General features: G+C 39.9%; 1 protein-coding gene across 1 annotated transcript; it reads left to right on the top strand.

Annotated features, from left to right (window-relative positions):
• The first annotated feature begins 7863 nt into the window (after positions 1-7863).
• LOC148998340 (uncharacterized) lies at positions 7864-12366 on the top strand. Its single transcript, XM_089126131.1, has 10 exons — positions 7864-8554; positions 9353-9586; positions 9676-9738; positions 9870-10458; positions 10603-10679; positions 10778-10964; positions 11076-11197; positions 11402-11630; positions 11718-11864; positions 11993-12366. The coding sequence occupies exons 1-10, from the start codon at positions 8282-8284 to the stop codon at positions 12247-12249; spliced, it is 2178 nt and encodes a 725-aa protein (XP_088982257.1). The 5' UTR covers positions 7864-8281; the 3' UTR covers positions 12250-12366.
• The last annotated feature ends 7718 nt before the right edge of the window (positions 12367-20084 follow it).

Here is a 20084-nt window from a genome sequence, read left to right as displayed (position 1 = left end):
ATATTCATTTTTCATCAATTCTTGCACCAAACAACTCAACAAGATGACATTTAATAATAGTAACAATTATTTAAGCTCCTTATTATGTAGCCGAATCTGTGCTGTTTTGCATTGACCGCCTCCAGTTTTCACTTTGTTTTGCCTCCAGCTAGTGCCGTGACTTAACTGTGACGTCGGCGCAAAAGGGGTCTATAAAAGGTAAGCATTATGTGAATGTTTGGCTAAACTGGGAACAACTGGGACAGCGAGTCTGAGCCTCGAACAATATCAGGAGTAGGAGCTACATGTGAAAATGCCCTCCCTACTTTAGTGGACTTAGATACCCTAGGAATGACCAGAAGTCTCAAACTTAGTGATCTTAAAGAACGCAATGGATTGTAGGCCGATAGACGGTCCATTAAATACATCATATTTTCTTGACCTAGTAAGAACTGTAGCAGCAGCATTTTGAACTAACTGTAGCTTGTTTATTGGGGATGGAAGACAACCAGGAAATAAAGCATTATAGTAGTCTAGTCTCGAGGTCATGAATGCATGAACTTACTTTTCTGCATCAGAAACAGATAGCTTAGCAATGATTCTAAGAATGAAAAAGGCTGTTCTTGTAACATATGAAATTAGATTTTTGAAAGACAAGTTGCGGTCCCTCCAAATCTGAAAAAGGGTGCCCAGATAGCAAACTGACATTGAATCACCGTGGAAATATGACATCGAAACAGCGTTGATCTGACATTGTTTTGCTCATCGAATTAACGTTGAACCAACGTCAGACGCGTCATTCTTTCAAAACTAACGGAAAATCAACTTGAAATCAACGCGTTGTTTCAACGTTATGAAAGCAAACCAATTTTCGATTTTCATTTAGCTTTGAAGAATGCCGCTTCTGACATTGGTTCAACGTTAATTCGATGAGCAAAATCAACGTTGTTTGGCAAGTCTGGGCATCTTTGCTTACACTGCTGCCCCCACGACCCGGCCCCGGATAAGCGGAAGAAGATGGATGGAAGTCGCGGTCAAGTATAACACCCTGGTCTTTTACTGTAGTGGATAAAGTAATAGGACATCATTTTAAATAAAAGTTGCATTGTAAGAGGTTTTTTGGGTAGTTTTTTGGACCAATAAGCAATACCTCCATTTTATCTGAATTTAGTAGCAGGAAATTACACGTCATCCAGCATTTTATATCTTTAAGACATTTGATATCTCTGTCAATTTAGATAAGTAAGTGTTTGCAAGAGTATTTTATGATCTATAGTGTTGAACACAGTGCTAAGATCGAGTAGGACTAGTATTGAGATCAGCCTTGCTCAGAAGCTAAAAGTAAATCATTTGTAATTTTAACTAGCGCAGTTTCTTTGCTATGATGCAGACTGAATTTAGAGTAGAGTGAATTTAGAATTTAGAGTCTAGAATTTAGACATAAAAGGAAGATTTGAAATGGATCTCTAATTTGCTAGGTTATTTGGATCTAATTGTGGTTTCTTAATGAGAGGTTTTATTACTGCCAGCTTGAATATTCTTGAAACATGACCTAAAAATAAAGACGAGTTAATAATATTGAGATGAGGCTCTTTCACTACAGGTAACACTTCTTTCAGTAGTTTATTGCGTATTAGATCTAATAAACATGCTGTTGATTAGGGCTGGGTACCGAGTTCGGTACTTTTTTAGGCACCGACCGATTTGCCTTGGTACTACCGAGTATCAATGTCTTGTTTTTCGGTACCAAATTTCGGTACCTAGATGGTTAATCTCGTCAACGTCAGTGAAACAATAAGCACACAGCATGATAGGCTGTGGCGGAAAACGCTACTTTACGTGACTGCTCAGAGACGTAGCACGTCGCACGTGAGTGTGTGTGCGTGTACGTGTAAGCGTCCCAACCCAGATGGATAGAAAATATGTGGAAATGATCCAAAGTGTATCTGTGTGCCAGACTCGATACTAGAATTTTGAGTACTTGAGAGTACAAATGCTGCGTTCAAGTCCTCCTGGGAAGTTTGTACATACGAGGTGGGAAGTCGTGTTTACGACGTGAGGTGCGTTCAAGTCAGTTTCGTCGGAGCAAAATGGCAGTGTACCTTCTTTTAAAGAATTACACGAAAATACAGCAAGGTTTGTTAACTTTTGTTAACAAAGAATGTGCATCAGGTGTGTTTTTCTTTTTATGTTTTTATAGCTTATGAAGCCAATGTAAACTCTATCATTAGATATAATTTTTATATTACAAAGATATCATATTTTGTGCAGAGAGCTTGCTTTATAAATGAAAAAGCCTTACAATGTCAATGAGTAAACATTGAAATTCAATTAAAATTTACCGTCAACAGACGTTGAATGAACGTTTCTCACTGACACGCCCCCAACTCGTACAGATCGGGGCTTAAAGAAAATCCCGAGCTCCCCACTGGTATTTGCGACATTGTGGTGGCGTTCAAGTGTGTTCAACATCTTCGCCATAGTCAGCATCGCCATAATCATATTTGCATAATATGAGCACAATGAGTTCATTGAAGTAAAGAAAACATGTTGTTAAATGATTAGGAAACAGAAAACTTTTGCATTGGTGCTTTTTTACATACTCAAAATATTAGTCTGAAAAAGTCAACAACTGAAAAATAAAATAAAAATGTAGGTAATATTATATTGATAAAACTGGTTCCATAATATTGGTATCGAAAAAGGTATCGTTCAGGAACCGGTAACGAAGTCAAGGTATCGGTATCGGTATCGAACATTTTGTTTCGATACCCAGCCCTACTGTTGATTTAGATGCAATGATAAGTTTATTTAAATTTTCCTGTCCTATAGTTGTAAAGCGAAGTGTAGTTGTTCTTGACGGGCGATAATTGAGGCTGAATCATAAGACATAAAAGATTGTACATTTACAATTGTGTTTCTGATGCTTTCTATTTTCTCAGTGAAGAAATTCATAAAACCATTACTACTATACTGTAACAGAATATTTTGCTCAGGTGATGTCTGTTTATTTGCCACGGTGTTAAACAAAAATATTTTTTTAAGTTTGTGGAGATGCTCACCCCTGCTTATTTTTAAAGCCTTTTTATAATGTGACTTACTGTCTTTCCACACAATTCTAAAGACCTCTAAATTAGTTTGTTTACACTCTAAGTTACGAGTTTCTCTTGATAACATGTGTAGCACTGTTGTACCATGGTGCTTTAGTTTTCTCTCTAACCTTTTTTAATCTAATTGGTGCAACAATTTCTAATGTACTAGAGAAAATGGTGCTCAAACTGCTAGTCATTTCCTCTAGTTCATCTGTTTGTTTGGGTTCACTGAGCAGCTGAGATAGATCAGGTTTGAGAATCTATCTATAGTGGTGGAAGGATTGTTCTGCCTGGTTGATAACGTGGCACAACATGACAAATTTCAGCAGTACGTAGTATGCAAGTTACCGTGCAATGATCAGTGACATCATCACTTTGCAGTATAATATCTATATCGGTTGGATTGGTCCCATATGATATAATTAAATCTAGTGTATGATTTAGACAATGTGGGACCACTGACGTTTTGCTTGACCTTAAAGCAGCCACTCTGATTCTGCTGGGTGCAGGCCATCAGCACAGTGGGCCTAGCTCGCTCCCATAACAGATTCCAATTATTTACAAAGAGCAGTTTCTGTTCTTTACAGTGTACACCATAACATTAAACATGTATTTAGTGCAAATAATCTACTGAACCTTCCCTGTTCTTGTCGGTACTTGGGTAGCAGTCCAGACACGATGATCGTTGGCGCTGTGCTGCATACCGTCTCAATCAGGCTCCTGTAGTCCTTCTTCAGATCCTCCGTCTGCCACAGCCTGTTGTCGTTCACTCCTGCGTGCAGCACAATAGTTCCGACGTGCTCGTCACCGTTCTGGAACCTGTGCAACGACATCTAGAACACGAGCACCATGAAAGCAGTGAGTACGCAGACCTCAAAGACCTGGAGGGGTGGAGAGGCTCTGGTCCTGGCTCATGTCTTCTGCTGTGGGATCATCCAGGGTCCATGGTGTTGTGTTGATGCTGGAGTGAATGAAGCCGGGGATGATCGTGTCCAGGGTACTTGCACACATGGAGTAGACGAGGTCGTACAAAAAACACATGGAGTAGACGAGGTCAGAGTGAAAAAGTTACTACCCACTGATTTATGCACCGATCTCGCGCTCGGCTTGCATCTCTTGTACTGTAGATCATGGATCTTTGTCTCCACAAACTCCAGCTCTAACTGCACTGAATCAATGCAGCAGAGGTAACGTTTGACACACATTTGATATATTCACCATTATAACAGATGAACAGTAAATTAGTAGTGATACTGCCAATATCACTACTAATTAATAAGGACTGAAATCCTGGAGTGTTGGGAAAGTTCACTTTCTACATGAACTAGTTCAAGTTCAGTTCACATATTTTAAAATGAACTAGTTCAGTTCATAGTTCATACTTCAAAAATGAACTAGTTCATTCATAGTTCTTTTTTCCATATGTTGCAAGGTTTTTTTTTTTTTTGTTGTTTTTTTTTTTTTGCCACAGCCCATATACAACCACAGACAACAATTATTTTATTGACGGGCAGTTTGCACAGAAATGTAAGATTTTTCCCATCCTTACTGTCGACCTCGTCATAAAATCTGTTTAAATGATCATCCAATGACTCCTTGGTCGCTGCTTTGTTGATGGCGGCCGCGGTGCAACACTGCCCAGATTGCAAACTGACATTGAATCAACGTGGAAATATGACATCGAAACAACGTTGTTCTGACATTGTTTTGCTCATCGAATTAACGTTGAACCAACGTCAGACGCGTCATTCTTAAAAAACTAACGGAAAATCAACTTGAAATCAACGCGTTGTTTCAACGTTATGAAAGCAAACCAATTTTCGATTTTCATTTAGCTTTGAAGAATGCCGCGTCTGACGTTGGTTCAACGTTAATTCGATGAGCAAAATCAACGTTGTTTCAATGTCATGAGAGACGTCGTTTCCACGTTGATTCAATGTCAGTTTGCTGTCTGGGTAGTGTCTTGTGTTGCCAGATTGGGTGTTTTTTCGCTACATATTAAGGCCTGTTTACGCGTGTTTTAGCCGAGTTTTCGCCTGGAAGGCTCTATAGAAATCTGGCACCCTATTGTATGAAGTTAACGTTCACAGTATTGTTCATCAGGCAGTAATGCCGCGTTCCAGGCAACCTGTAACTCGTGTTTTTCCAACCTTATACCTGTGAAAGTGCACTGGAACGGCAGTCAAACCCGTGACTTCCCACCCGTGAACTCGTACTAGACCGATGTACTCCCAGTTACGAGTTCTGACGTCACATAGCCCGCGAACCTTTACAAAACTACAATGACAGCCCCTACAGATGCAGTGTTTCTGCAGGCGGTACACGGTGAGGACACTTTAGGACAACATAACGTTAACTAGTTTAAAATAAAAGGTATAACAGCTTATTTTGCCTCATGCGCTATTTTTCGTCCTCAGTTTTCCCACAAATAAACAAGGAGTAAGCACCTTTGGCGTTAGCAATTATTACAAATGCACATGAGCCCCGTAAGGTCCGCCATGCTGGTTTGTTTACATCTAGGTAACGTTAGTTTGGCGTGAATGACCTGGAATGCTACAAAGTCGTAAGTCGTGGTTTGAAGTCGTGATTTACGTGCTCAAAAACCTGCCTGGAACGCAGCATAATACAGTACGTTCAGTTCACGTTCGCCAAAAATATGAACGCGTTCATGAACTATCGTTTATTGAACTCGTTCAGGCACAACACTGAAATCCTGGATAGAACCCGTATCCTTTCAGTGAAATGGGTGTAAATTAGACTATTGATAGGCGTGCAATGCTATTGGGCTTAAGGCTAGTAGCAGAAATTCGGAAAGTTGGATATAAGTAGTGATATCAAAACAATCCAATTGTTTTTTATAAGGAATACTGTAGTATCGAAGTTAAGTTCACATGCTGTAAAAATAGAAAGTGCTTGTTTATAAATGAGTGGTAAAGAAGAAAATCACGGATTTATTAATCAATTTGACAGAGCTCTAAACACAAACCGCGTACACACACGCATGCGCAAAAAGTGTAGGCCCAGATAGGTTCGATCTGGGTTAGAACATTTTGCAAACAAAATTAGTAATTTTGGCAAGTGAGCTTCAGTTTTCAGACTGTTTACTGTTTTGAAAATGCGGACAAATGTGTTTAAGACATAGAGAAAAACTGTAATTTACTTGCGAATGAATAATAAAGAAATAAATGTAAAAAAATATATATCAAAAAACCATAGTATAATCCTGTATGTGCAGTATTGGAGTCAGAGCTGTGGCCGGAGTCCTTTTTGTGTTTGTATATTCTCTCTGTGTGGACAATGGTTTCCTCTGGTTTTAACACACAATCAAAGACATACAGGACAGGAGACTATTGTCTGTATATGTGAGTGTGATTATGAATGTGTGCGAGTGTGTCATCCCTGTGATGGACCGGCCATCTGTTCAGGGTGTTTTCCTGCCCACAATCCAAGATGCTGGGCAAGGCTCCAACCTCCCCACGACCCTACATAGGACAAGTGCTATGGATGGATGGATATTGTGAGCGTTCTAGTCCTTTCTCTCTACCGTTATTCTTTCCTCATGTGTATTCCTTGATCAATGTTTCCAAACAAAATCATTTTGAAACCATCCTGATTTACCAAACTGAAAATATAAGTTACCACTGTAATACAGACAAAAATTTAGGACACAGGATAGGCTTTCAGCTGAAATTGCAATTAGTTTATTTGTAATACATATTTAATTTCACTGTTAATATTCTGCTAAGAATTTATATTTACAGTGTGTGTCTCACGCAAAATGCGTGAGACTTGAGAGCTCTGTATTTAAATATGAAATGCACAGAGTTTGCCATAAGTCTGATTTGAATGTGCTGTTATCAGTTTTGAAAGCAGTGTAACATCATTCGAAAAATTTGCTGCATACAGTATATATAGTGTTTTGCAGATGGTGAATTATGAGTGACGTTCCAGGTTACTTGACTGTAACCCTGTTCCCTGATAAAGCGGAATGAAGATGCTGCGCTGCATTGCCATGCGGAATGTTCCCTTTCAAAAGCTACAATCGATTCTGCTCTGCTTACTGCATTGGGAACGAGAAAGCCCACGCCACCGTGCTTGAAGGTGTCTGGACTCCTTACAGTTGTGTAGGTGTGCTCACAAGAATGCAAGAAAGTCCTAGACATTAGCTTGTTATGTTGACTCGAGGACATGAGAGCCCAGAGTGGAATGAACATCCAAGCTATAAAATCTAATGAATGTGTGCGGAGAGGACCAGCCTGCCGCATTACAAACAAATTGCAATGGGGTACCCCTTGCCAAGGCAGCAGAGGAGGTGACCCCTCTAGTGGAGTGAGCCCTTAGCCGCGTGAAAGGAGGTTTTTGGAGAGGTTATACCCATAAGAAAAAAAATCTTTTGGGCCAGAAGTTTGTCAGGCTCGGTTAAATAGGCTATATAAATAAATTGATAGTCCTGCTGCACGGATTTTTGTAATTATTCCAGATAATATAACAAATACATAATTATTGATAGGCCTACTTGTTAAAAGGGCTTTGTGTTTCATTTATTGGGCTATCTATTGTCAATTATAGAAAACGTCTCAGGTTACGACTGTAACCTATGTTCCCTGAGAACAGGGAACGAGACACTGCGTCAAATGCTATGGGGAAACGCCTCAGCGTGACTGATGACTGAAACACTATAGAATCACGACAATCCTATTGGCCGGCGTCAGCCATGAAACAAAATGTACAACAAATCGGCACAAGACTACACACACAAAGAGGTTAAAGGAGAACTCCGGGCAATTTTTAAGTTAATCTTGATCGTTAGACCTTTGTGAGTAGTGACTATAGAAAAAAAACGAACCGGATCGGTGCTTGCTACGCGGAGCTGCGACCGCGAATGCCCTGAGCTCTCACCCAGCTCTCACGCCAGCTATGGGGGCATGGACATAAAGAGCGTTTTTGAGCCTCTTAACAGACACAAAATGCAATTAAAATGTCTGTCCAACATGAACAGGGACCCTACATGTGAACAAGATGCGTTTAGCAACTTAGCCATTGTTTCAACTCACCTAAATAGTCTTTTAGACGGCAAGCCGTAGTCTCGTGCTGCAGTACCGTGCTGTAGCCGGAAGGTAAACAATGTCCAGGTGGGAGGAGCGTTGATCATGACGTGTGTGCGACGACGCGACGAGTTATGATCAGAGTTGATTACATGTGAAGAAAAAATGGTTCGTGTTTGTGCATTTCCGAATTGTGGCAACAGAATGAGAAAATATAAGAGCTTAAGTTTTCATCGTCTTCCTTTTCATGACCCGGAGATTCTGCAGTTGTGGCTAGTTGTACTAAAACTTGATGTGCAAACTCCCGTAGAAGTCCTACGCGCTAAAGATTACCGCATTTGCAGCGAACATTTTGACAAGGATGACTACACACTCTCAACACAGCGGGGCCGTTTGAAGAAAAATGCCATTCCGAAGACGGGTGTAACCACTGTGCAGGTAATGAAACATCTATATTCTTCCATTTGGGTACACGCGGCATGAGTAGAGATGTGCATGAATGTTTTTGTAATCTTATTTACAAAGCTGTAATTATTTCACTAGCTTCTTTGACTTGAATTATATTTGTGTTTTGCGAATTTCTATAAGAATAAATTGCACTTGCTAGAGATAATAAATTGTGTGTGCAGTATGGTGAAGGGGGAGATATGTGATGATATACTAGGGAAATACTATTTGAAGAGTTCAGATGCAAAAGCCATCTAAATGCCATTTGAAATTTTCTTCTAGAATGATCATTTTTATCAAGCTTGTATATTTAAGTTCAGTGATTTCACTTAAATGGCAATGATAATTACCTATTAATTGTTATTTAAGTGAAATTACTGAACTTAAATATACAAGTTTGATAAAAATCATCATTAAAGAAGAAAATTTCAAAATGCATTTAGAGGCTTTTGCATCTGAACTCTTCATATATAGACCATTTCACAAGATGTAAACAACACTGGTCCAGAAGCACTTACTGTTTCAGTTTGTAACTGTTTTCTTTATTTCACATGTAAAGGAAACATCTTAAAGATGTTTGTTTAACTTTTTGATTTAGTTTTAAATGTTTTGTTGGTTGTATTTTATCCCAGCTTTTATGTAGTGTTAGAAAACTGAAACAGGAAGTGCTTCTGGACCAGTGTTGTTTACATCTTACATGTTCGATATACATACAAGTAGAAAATGTTATTGTGTTGTGCAGTTGGATAAATCTATTATTTTCTTTATTATTAATTACTACTTATTCAGGAGACTGATGCTGCTGGTGTGCATCTGAATGAATCACAATTAGCTGGAGTGCCACAGTCAACTCCAAAGAAAGCTCTCCAAAGAGGAAGTGAATCCAGATCAAGTCAGTCTGGTCCGTCCTCCTGCCTGACCCTACTTCTCTCTAGTCCAGAGACATCAACTGTAAGGCCTCGCACAAAGCCTTCACTAACTGGGACATATATCGCCCGACCTCTTTCATGGGAACAATCAATGGTAAGCCTCTCAATGATCAAAGCTTTTCAAATTTTTTTTAACACATTTGCCATCACTAGAGTGTAATATTATACATTTCTAATATCAAGGGCCAGGATGCAATGTCATCATATCTGTCTGTCCCCAACACAGCCAGTGGAGATTTGGCACAAGTGAGTTGAATGGCTGTTCTTTTGAGGCTGTACTACTGTTATTTTTTATGTGATAATCCTAATTCATTTTTAAAAAATACATGTAAATATATTTATTTATACAACAAATATATTTTACATTTCAAAAACAGGACGATAAAGAACATTCAACAACGTTGGATATGAGCAGAAGCTTTGGGGAAATGCTTTTATCCGACGTAAGCTTTTCGCCTTCTAGCGACACTCCAACATCAACCTCTGGTTCAGGCTCTGGCTCTGGCTCTGGAAAAGAACCGGAACAAGACAGAAAGTGGATTGTGAATGAATCCAGACTATTAGAACTGTTCAACACATGCCAGACCTGTGGCTCAGCAGTGGAGAACAAAAGGATTATAACCCATGGAAGCCAAATCAGAGTTCTTTGGACATGCTTGAATGATCACCCTGGAAGTTGGTCTTCATGTCCAGACATTAGAGGGATGGCAGAAAATAACCTGCTCATCAGCGCATGCACTTTCTTCACAGGAACCACCCATACCACCATTTCTGACTGGGCTGAGCTTCTTCATACCCCAATTCCGAAGAAAACTCAATATTATTCAATGCAATCTGTCTACCTAATACCAGTCATCCAACAAGCGTACATAGATAGACACGAGAAATTAATTGAACGTCTTGTGCAACTTTGTGCCTCAGGACAGAAAGTTGAGCTCTGTGGGGATGCTAGAAGTGACAGTCCAGGTAAGCATTTTGCTGGAATTGTAAATCATAACTCCACGAGTTAGAATAGATATGATTCTGATTATACTGTATGACACAAACTGATTATACTGTATGACCCTACATCATAGTTACAAATTCATCTCTGCTTTTTTCTCACAACAGGTTTCAGTAGCAAATACTGTACATATTCATTTCAAGATGATGCCACAAAAGAGATCATTCATTTTGAATTGGTTCAAGTACGTTATCTATTATGATTTGTAAAACCAAATTATGTAATTGTTTTCAAAAACAAATGTAGACATGCTTTGTCTGATCGGTCAATATTATTCTCTAGGTTACAGAAACAACCAGCTCTGTTGCTATGGAGGTGTTAGGATTTCAGAGGGGTCTGGATTACTTGCTTGACAGGGGAGTGGTTGTTGATGTTGTGACCACTGACAGATCGCCATCTGTCCGCAAACTTATGAAGGACAACTACCCTAGCATCCAACATGAATTTGATCCCTGGCATGTGAGCAAAAGTGAGTAAATTAAATTGACAATCAACGGATTGTATCTCTCAAGAAAAGTTGTTTTTCTCTTTCATTTTTTTCACTAACTTTTTATATGTAATTTTTGACTGTTTTGTACAGGTGTGAAGAAGAAACTTGTACTTGTATCCAATAAGAAGAACAACAAAGACTTGCAGCCATGGATAAAGTCAATCACTAACCATCTGTACTGGTCATGCAGCACAAGCAAAGGTGACAAAGAGGTAAGATTATTAAATAATACATAACATCGATACAATATTTTTGGTATAGAATAGTTACTGTTATATCAATGATAACAACACATGTTCTTGTCAGTGTAACAACAGTGATAGATAATATTTATAATAGTATTTACCTTGCACATAACATAATATTTGAACCAGGAAAGTATTTCTCAAAATATGACTTCAATCTTATTTTTAAAGGAATGTGTACGAAGATGGAAGTCGCTTCTGCACCACATATGTGGCATTCACCGGTGGGAGGAGGATGGTGCTCAGTACACCTGCAATCACCCAACTCTGACAGGGGATGAACAGAGGCGCAAAAAGTGGCTGAGACCAGATTCAGCAGCTTTTGTGGCACTGAAGGGAGTGATGTTGGACAAAAATCTCCTTAGAGACTTGAGGCAGATGTCACTCTTCAAGCATACTGGTATCTGTTTACATTGATTCAAATATTACAACGCAATAATACCGGTTACATTAGGGTCATTGAGTGTGTGATATTACATTTATACAGGATCTTTGGAGGTGTACCATCAGGTCATGCTGAAATATGCTGAGAAGCGACTTCACTACAGTTACGACAGCATGAGGGCTCGTACCCAACTTGCAGTACTTGACCATAATACCAACGTTGGGAGACCACAGGCGAAGACAATAGAAGGTATCATATAATAAATGCTCATTTAAATAAATATGTTTTACATGACATCACATTCATTGTATATTACCAAGTCTCTTTAGGTTTTCCAAGGATAAGCTGTATTTAATTTGTAATTTCATGTATTTTAGGACAACCTCGGTACAAAGCGGTATATTCAAGACAGAGTCAGCAATGGGTTGCAAAACCCATGTTTGAAAATACCACACAGGCCTTTCGCCATGATCTTGTTGAGCGTGTGCTGAGGAGGAGAGAGGACAATACTGTTATCTTCTCTGACACTTTACCCCCTCGTAAACCAGGGCAAAGGAAATTGCTCCAGAACATCGCTCCAATTCCAAGGCCGGACAAGAGTGATCTGGTCGCTCATAAAACATCACGCTTTTGATCTTTGCAAAACCATTGTTACACGACCATGTTTGACATTTTTTTAATATGAAGCATCCACTGTTCTTTCATTTATTGTTGTAAAATAAAGTTTTGTTTGTAACTGTAAGTAATACTGCATTATTATTGTTTTAGTAAAAACATAGGAGCACAAGAACTTTGATTTACTTACTTTATTATAAGGAATGACATCATGATGACAATCTTTTTAAAGAAGCACAATGTAAAATTCAGACTAAGCATTTAGAATATCTCCTCTGTCTCCTGAAATCCAATGTAAGTACCAGTGGGGGAGGGATACTTTCTTCTGATCATTGATACAACACAGCTAGGTAATGGTCTTCTAATGCCACGTCCAAGGCGCTCTCCTTTTAGTGCCCATTCTAGCACAACGCGGTAGGCCACCAGTCTGTATTGGCTATAGGGAATGGGGTTGGGGGCAAAGAGTGCAAACGTATGGTTAGTTCACTAGCGAAAATGCTGAATTATTATTATTATTATTATTATTCAATAAAAAATAAAATGTCTATGTAATATGTATATGTAATCAATCACATATTAAACTCACTCTATGGATAGCTGCCCGTTTGGTCCCTCTGGTTGTGGACGTTTCTTCCAGTTTATTTTAGGAACGAAGAAGAAAGTGTCCAGCACTGTCTTTTGGATAAGAGCAGGAAATTCCTCGGTACAGGTGACACATTTCTCGTTACCTGGCTGTAAGAGATCCCACTCTTTACAGCACAGGCTTTCTTCCTCGGTAGGCATTGGGTCACAACACCCACACAAACACCACCAGTTGCACGAAATTCGTGTCGTTGAAGCATTTGCTTCATCTGCAGGTTGCTCCGCGGTCTGTCTCCTTCTTTCCGACTCTTGTGAGGCTAGCTCTTCGTCAGTATACTCTGGTTCGAATAAATAAGGACGACCATCAAACTCAAACTCCTCTTCCATCTGTTCAAAATCTTCTAAATTCTCCATATTTACGTTACTACTACTTTTCTCTTCACTTGTAATCAACTTTGATCATAACTTGTCGCGTCGTCGCACACACGTCATGATCAACGCTCCTCCCACCTGGACATTGTTTACCTTCCGGCTACAGCACGGTACTGCAGCACGAGACTACGGCTTGCCGTCTAAAAGACTATTTAGGTGAGTTGAAACAATGGCTAAGTTGCTAAACGCATCTTGTTCACATGTAGGGTCCCTGTTCATGTTGGACAGACATTTTAATTGCATTTTGTGTCTGTTAAGAGGCTCAAAAACGCTCTTTATGTCCATGCCCCCATAGCTGGCGTGAGAGCTGGGTGAGAGCTCAGGGCATTCGCGGTCGCAGCTCCGCGTAGCAAGCACCGATCCGGTTCGTTTTTTTTCTATAGTCACTACTCACAAAGGTCTAACGATCAAGATTAACTTAAAAATTGCCCGGAGTTCTCCTTTAAATAGGGAGCAACACAACAGGTAAACGAGGCAGACAGGTGTGGGTGATAAAACAATAATGAGATAACAAGATGGGCGTGGTGGTAGACGATTGACACGAGAGCACATGGCACAAGAACAAGAAGACAATCATGTGCTCACACTGGACCAGACTAAACATAAACACATGACAAACCTGTAGTGTCACAGCCCTGTCACTAACCCAAGGGAAAACCCAGAAAGAGGTGACAGAACTGTGACACTACCCCTAGGAACCAACACCTGCTCAAGACTTTTCAGTCTGGTTCTAGATCTATGCACAATACAGAAACTGCATAATGACCTTTTGCAAATCCTCGACACCGGATCGCACACAGTGCTTGTCCTAGTAGATTTAAGCGCCAATTTTGATACTATCAACCATAGTATCCTGTTGCATCAGTTGTAAAAAGTGGTGGGCATTCAGGGTGCGGCATTACAGTGGTTGGCCTCGTATCTCAAAGACAGAACCTTCACAGTAAATATTGGTAAATTTACTTCTGCATCTGTTCCCCTACTTTGTGGTGTGCCCCAAGGGTTCATTTTAAGCCCGCTTCTCTTTTCTCTATATATGCTGCAACTGGGGGCCATATTTGTGAAACATAGAATATCCTACCACTGTTTTGCTGACGATACACAGTTTTATCTACCAGAGAAAAATTATATGTCTTATCTCCTGGAAGCCCTGTGTGACCTTTTTGATGAGATCAAATGTTGGATGGCAAACAATTTCTTACAATTAAACCAAAGTAAGAGCAAAATTTTAGGTTTTAGGCCCACCCGCCTGATTTTAGGCTCACCTAGCTACTTTCAAGTTCGGTTCCTTCCCTGTCAGTGTTCAACCTCATGTAAGGAATCTTGGATTTACATTAGATTGGTACTTTGAAAAACAAGTCAGCTCAGTGGTAAAAGGCAGTTTCCTTCAATTGAGATCTATCGCAAAAGTAAACAGTTTTTGTCCCCAAAAGATTTAGAGACTGTAATCCATGCCTTCATTACATCATGGCTGGACTACTGTAATTCCCTGTACTGTGGTCTGCCTCAATCTGCAATCACTCGCCTGCAAGTAGGCATGTGCCTGTATCAAAATTTCATGCTGTGGTTAATTGATTGAGCTTTTATCACGGTATATGGTATTATCACGTTATTTTAACCCTGAAATTATATTTTACTGTAATGCTCAAGAAAAACAAATGCATTGTGGGTCTCTAGACAAAATCCCAACTTAAATCACAATGTGTAATTGTGATTTTCAAAACATGGTAACTAAACCGAATTGTTTAAAGTTTAGTGACAACATGTTACAATGTTTACATGGTACAATGACTGGTAGGTTACTGTTTGTATTAATCAATTAAATTCTTGGATTTGATTTCAGTCTTAATTCAATATTGACTCATTTAGATAAATATTAGGTAGGACCCAGTCTGTTAATGTTTCTCAAGAAAAAAAAATATCTCACATAATGCTGTAAACATACAGAGAGAAATTAAATATAATATTTAGCAAAATACTCCATGCTATTTTTTCTAGTCAACTAATGTGCTGGTCATTAAATGGCTTTCCTGGGGTAAATGTAACTGTTCTCCTGCAGTGTTACTGACCTCTTTCCGCGTTTGAAAACACTGATTGATCGGTATTATGTATAAGTAAATATACCCTTCGGTAAGTTGTACTGTATCTTTAAATAAAAACTAAAGTAACATGATCGGTTTACTTGAACTGAGGAGCAACGATCTGTGATCAGAACCTAAGAGCTGATTTATCAATAACAACTTTCATATCAAAAGTAACCTGCTCTGTCTAGTCTGTCGTTGTCAGTGTCCTCTTTGCTCTGTGATTTTTCTCTCTGGGAAAGCGTGTGAAAAGTGTCAAATGCGTTAAGCGCCTTTCAGAAATTCGCGACGCTGGCCGCTTGGTTCAACGTTGCCCTTCAGATACAACGCAATTTGCCATTTTACAAATAAAAAGTTGAACTATTTTGAACTTTAACCCCGGCGTGTGTTGGTCGATGCAGGTCGACGCAGCAACAAAACATCCCTGAGCGTCGCGCGCGTATTCCACGTCCTGTCTGAAAGTCTCAAGCTGAATGTATGAGAGTTGGCAGCCCTGCGGGGATAAATCGTCGGGAGCGTTCCGCCATGCTTCTACTCCATGTGAGGATTGTTTACATTAGACTAATGCGCGCTGCTGCATGCACACAGTGCTTATACATGTGGGGATTTTATACATCAGAGTGCGCGCGTGTTTTGCGCAGCATATATGCAGTGTTTGAGCGGTTGATGCAAAATAAGCTAATGCGTGCTCTAAAAGTCTAAATTCGAATCTATTATTTTTCACGGTATTTTGAAGAGCCCGCGATAACAATATCGTGCATATTCATTACCGCGGTTTATCGGTTTATCGCATTACCGAATACCGGCACATGTCTACCAGCAAGTTATTCAAAATGCTACAGTGAGACTTCCGACTGGTACAAAAAAGAGAGATCACATCTCTCCTGTCCTAGAAATTTTACATTGGCTTCCGCTTACGTTCAGAATTGATTTTAAAATTGCAGTTTTGGTATACAAAGTGTTATCCGGTGCTGCACCAAAATGCATATGTTTACTGACTATGTACACTCTCCAAAGAAATTTAAGATCTTGTAATCAGCTTCTTTTAACTGTCCCATGCTTTTGGTTCAAAACCAAGGGTGGTCGGGCCTTCCCTGCTGCTGCTCCTAAACTCAGTCTGCCCTTCGCTAGAGGTCTGCTCCGACACTATCCTGTTTTAAATTGGCTATTAAAACGTATTTATTCTCTAGCGCTTTTAAATAAACTGCTTGATTGATTGTATATGAATCTATTAAATGAATTATATCAGGTGTAACATGTATAAAACTGTCTTTTGCCTTGTCTGTTTCAATGCTTTTAAATTGCATATTGTAATCCTGTACAGCACTTTGGCGCAACTCATGTGTGATAGAAATAAAATTTGACTTGACTTGACTTGACAAAAACAGAAACAGGGACAGGAACAGACACTGGCTCCAGCCCCGGAACGGACACTGGCTCTGGAACGGACATTGACTCCAGCTCAGGAACAACGGGCACGAAAGGTCTGAAGGGTATCTCTAGAATCTGGGCTAGACATTCAAAATAGTCTGTGCCCTCGCGGCCATTAGAATGGGCATCTCCTGATCAGCCGAGACAGAGTGGAGGACGGCCTCAGTCATTTGATCGTCCTCCACTCTCCCACCAGGTGATTCAGTAAGCTGTTCGACCGGGCTGATGTTGAGTTTAGGCTTGGCAGGGACCCTCGAGATAAGAAGAAGGGCGGGGTAGACGATTGACAAGAGAGCACATGGCACAAGAACAACAATATAATAAGCTTGTTTGAGATGAGAAAAATCTGCACAAAACCGATCACCGGTGATCAGGACGAGATGTCGGTTAGAAATGTGTCCGAATGTGGTCTGCCTTGATCTGATGTCATGCTGTCGTATGTCTAAAAATTGTTGCGACTGCAAGGCGCACGTGTCGGATTCTGCAGTCGCATGCAGTTGCACTCCACCGACTGCGCTGATCAAAAGCACGATGGGAAACGACTTACTGACGACACAGCTAATTGCTCATTGGTTTAAACAACCACGATGTATTGTTCTCTTTTAAAATCATGATTTTAAAACTCTGATATCTTGTTTTATGTGTATAAATTATGTGGATATTCTCAAACTCTCTGACAGCGCGATCTATGTGATATACAGGGGTTGGACAATGAAACTGAAACACTGGCCAATGTTGGAGGTTTCACATCTATATGCCTGGCGGCCAATCTTCAGAGTGAAGCACGGGTGGATCAGTGATGGTTTGAGCTCCAATATCATGACAATCCTGATTGTATTTGATGGACACGACACTGCCGAGGACTACCAAACCCTTCTGGAGGATCATGAGCACCTGATGCTCAAACCGTGTATCAGCATGATCATGCACCAACACACACAGCAAGACTTGTGACAGAAGGGTTTGATGAAGATAAAAGTGACGTTGAACATCTCCCATGGTCTGACAGTCACCAGATCTGAATATTATTGGGGTGTTTTGGAGGAGCGAGTCCACCAGCATCATATAGTGACCTGGACACTGTTCTGGAAGAGGAACGGCTCATAATCCCTCTGGTCACTGTGAAGGACTTCTATCTGTCAATTGGTGCTGTATTTGGATGCAAAATGAGGCCCTCACCATTCTAACAAATTATTGTGTAGTAAAACTTAAATTACATCCAATTTATTAGCAACACCATGCACGGGCGTGAATCCCGTGATATCCGCCTTCGATCTCACAGTTGTCTATCCCTTACCTGCTTTTTTTTCACTCCTCCCCTCACTACAGCCGCCTACTCTCGACTACATTTCAGGTGAGGCAAGGTGCATCTCAAACAAGCCTAATCATGTGCTCCCACTGGACCAGAATAAACATAAACACTTGACAAACCTGGTAAGTGTAACAGCCCTGCCACTAACCCAAGGGAAAACCCAGACCGCGCAAAGCAGCAGCTAGTCTTGATTTTCTTATTTTCAGACTAAAGGCCCTTGCACACCGAGTCCAAATTTCGCGTCCGAAATTTTCGCACGTTAAAAAATTAATACAACCTCACGTTATTTCAATCACGCTTGCACACTGCCTCCAAAACTTTTGTTCGTCAGAAAAAAAAAAACGAATCGGGTTCGATTTTCTGCATTTTTGGCATCTGTAGCAAGTAGTTTGAATGGAGTTTGAATGATGTTTTGACAATTCAGAGCCACCAAATCACGAATAGGAAAAAAAAATGCATACGAAAATTACGGACTCTGTGTGCAATGGCGTTAAGGGATTAGAGTTTAAATCAATAAGTATGAGCATAAATTGCTCTTGTTGGAAGCAAAATAAAGGGTCATACATTTAGAGGTTGATGTTGTGGCACCATTTATGCTCATGGTCACTTTAAAAAGGCTCTTGGAACAACCAGGCACTGGTCTATCATTTGCCTTGCCACAGTAATCCTGCCATCCTTTTTTTGGAAAAGATATAGATATTGGCCTCTGTCCATTGTAGTGGGCGGCTGCCAGATGTTGATCCTCCAAATCAAAGTGCTGGATGGTTTTCGGTATGGGGTTTTTTTTCGGTGAGAGGTTTGGGTCTGAATGCTTGAAGAGCTGGGCAGGAGTCAGACTGTAGAGAGCTTATAAAGGTGAACTCTTGAAGACAGTCCTATCATTGAAGTACTTTACAAGGGCCATCATCTGTTTGCTTTGGTTGCATGAGGCTTTGATAGCAGTCCTTGAATGCTAGTCCAGCAAGCTTTTGTGTTCCCTGACGACCTCTCCAGCACCTTTAGACAGCCGAAGAAAGGATGAAGAATAAAAGCTGCAACTGAATTGCTGGATTGCTGTGGGTTGATTAGCTACACAAGAGTGCTCGTGAACTTTTTCTTTCCATAATTTCTTTGGATGACAAAGTCGAATCTGTGAGTAAAAAATAAGAAACAGCTGTGAGATGTAGTTGATTGTTTAACATATGTATGCATTTTTCATATCCACATGATGATCAAATCAACATAAATAAACTTGCCTTATCCTCTATGGCTGCACTAAAGTGTTTGTTTATTTATTTAATTTACAGTTTTGAGATTCAAGCTGTTGACTTCTTTTATTTATTTATATAGCACTATTTAAATTAATTTTATGAAATGTGTAACCCTGGTTAAATAATTGAATAGAATGTTATGATTATTCATACATGTGAAATAAAACAAAAACTATATATATAGTTATAGCTTGTATATTTAAGTTCAGTAATTTCACTTAAATGGCAATTTAAAATTGGCAATCCAAAATGGCACCCTTCATGTGGTCCCGTGGCCTTAAATTGCACGTACATGCCAAGTGTACAGGTCAGTAGAGTGTTCCATTCATGACATGCACTTGCTAGCCTGTTCCATTTACGTGTTCTCCAAATGCTAAAGAGGAGCCTTGTCTAGCCTCTGAAGGAAATGACTTGGAAGGACCCATCCTGCCAAGGAAGTATCCTTGACATTGAGAAACACGTTTTGTTTATACATAAATCTCCTAAATCTCTGACCCATCGTCGTCTTCATAGTCTAATTTTCTGTCGCTCTACATACGTCATCTGGTATCATTAAACTGATTGGCTATGAGCTACGTACAGGAACATTTGATAGACATTCGTCGCACCCAATAATATGGCTCTGGGCATTTGTAAACCACGCCTCAAATACGAGAAAATTAACATGTGGTTTCCCAGCCTGTTCTCACATAAATGCGTCTCTATAACACATTGTGTATGTTGTGTAAATTATACGCGAAAATAAGTTTTTACGTGCATATGAGATGCA

The sequence above is a fragment of the Pimephales promelas genome, chromosome 1 (assembly GCF_988280905.1).
Source record: "Pimephales promelas chromosome 1, fPimPro1.hap1.1, whole genome shotgun sequence".
Taxonomy (NCBI): Eukaryota; Metazoa; Chordata; class Actinopteri; order Cypriniformes; family Leuciscidae; genus Pimephales; species Pimephales promelas.
The sequence above is the reverse complement of the archived record's forward strand: the minus strand, read 5'-3'. Positions and strand labels throughout refer to the sequence as shown.

Coding starts and splice junctions, on each gene's coding strand:
- LOC148998340 (XM_089126131.1), top strand. CDS start 8,282: ATGGTTCGTGTTTGTGCATTTCCGAATTGTGGCAACAGAATGAGAAAA. Junction 10,965..11,075: donor TCCCTGGCATGTGAGCAAAA/GTGAGTAAATTA, acceptor TGTTTTGTACAG/GTGTGAAGAAGAAACTTGTA. Junction 11,865..11,992: donor ACAGGCGAAGACAATAGAAG/GTATCATATAAT, acceptor CATGTATTTTAG/GACAACCTCGGTACAAAGCG.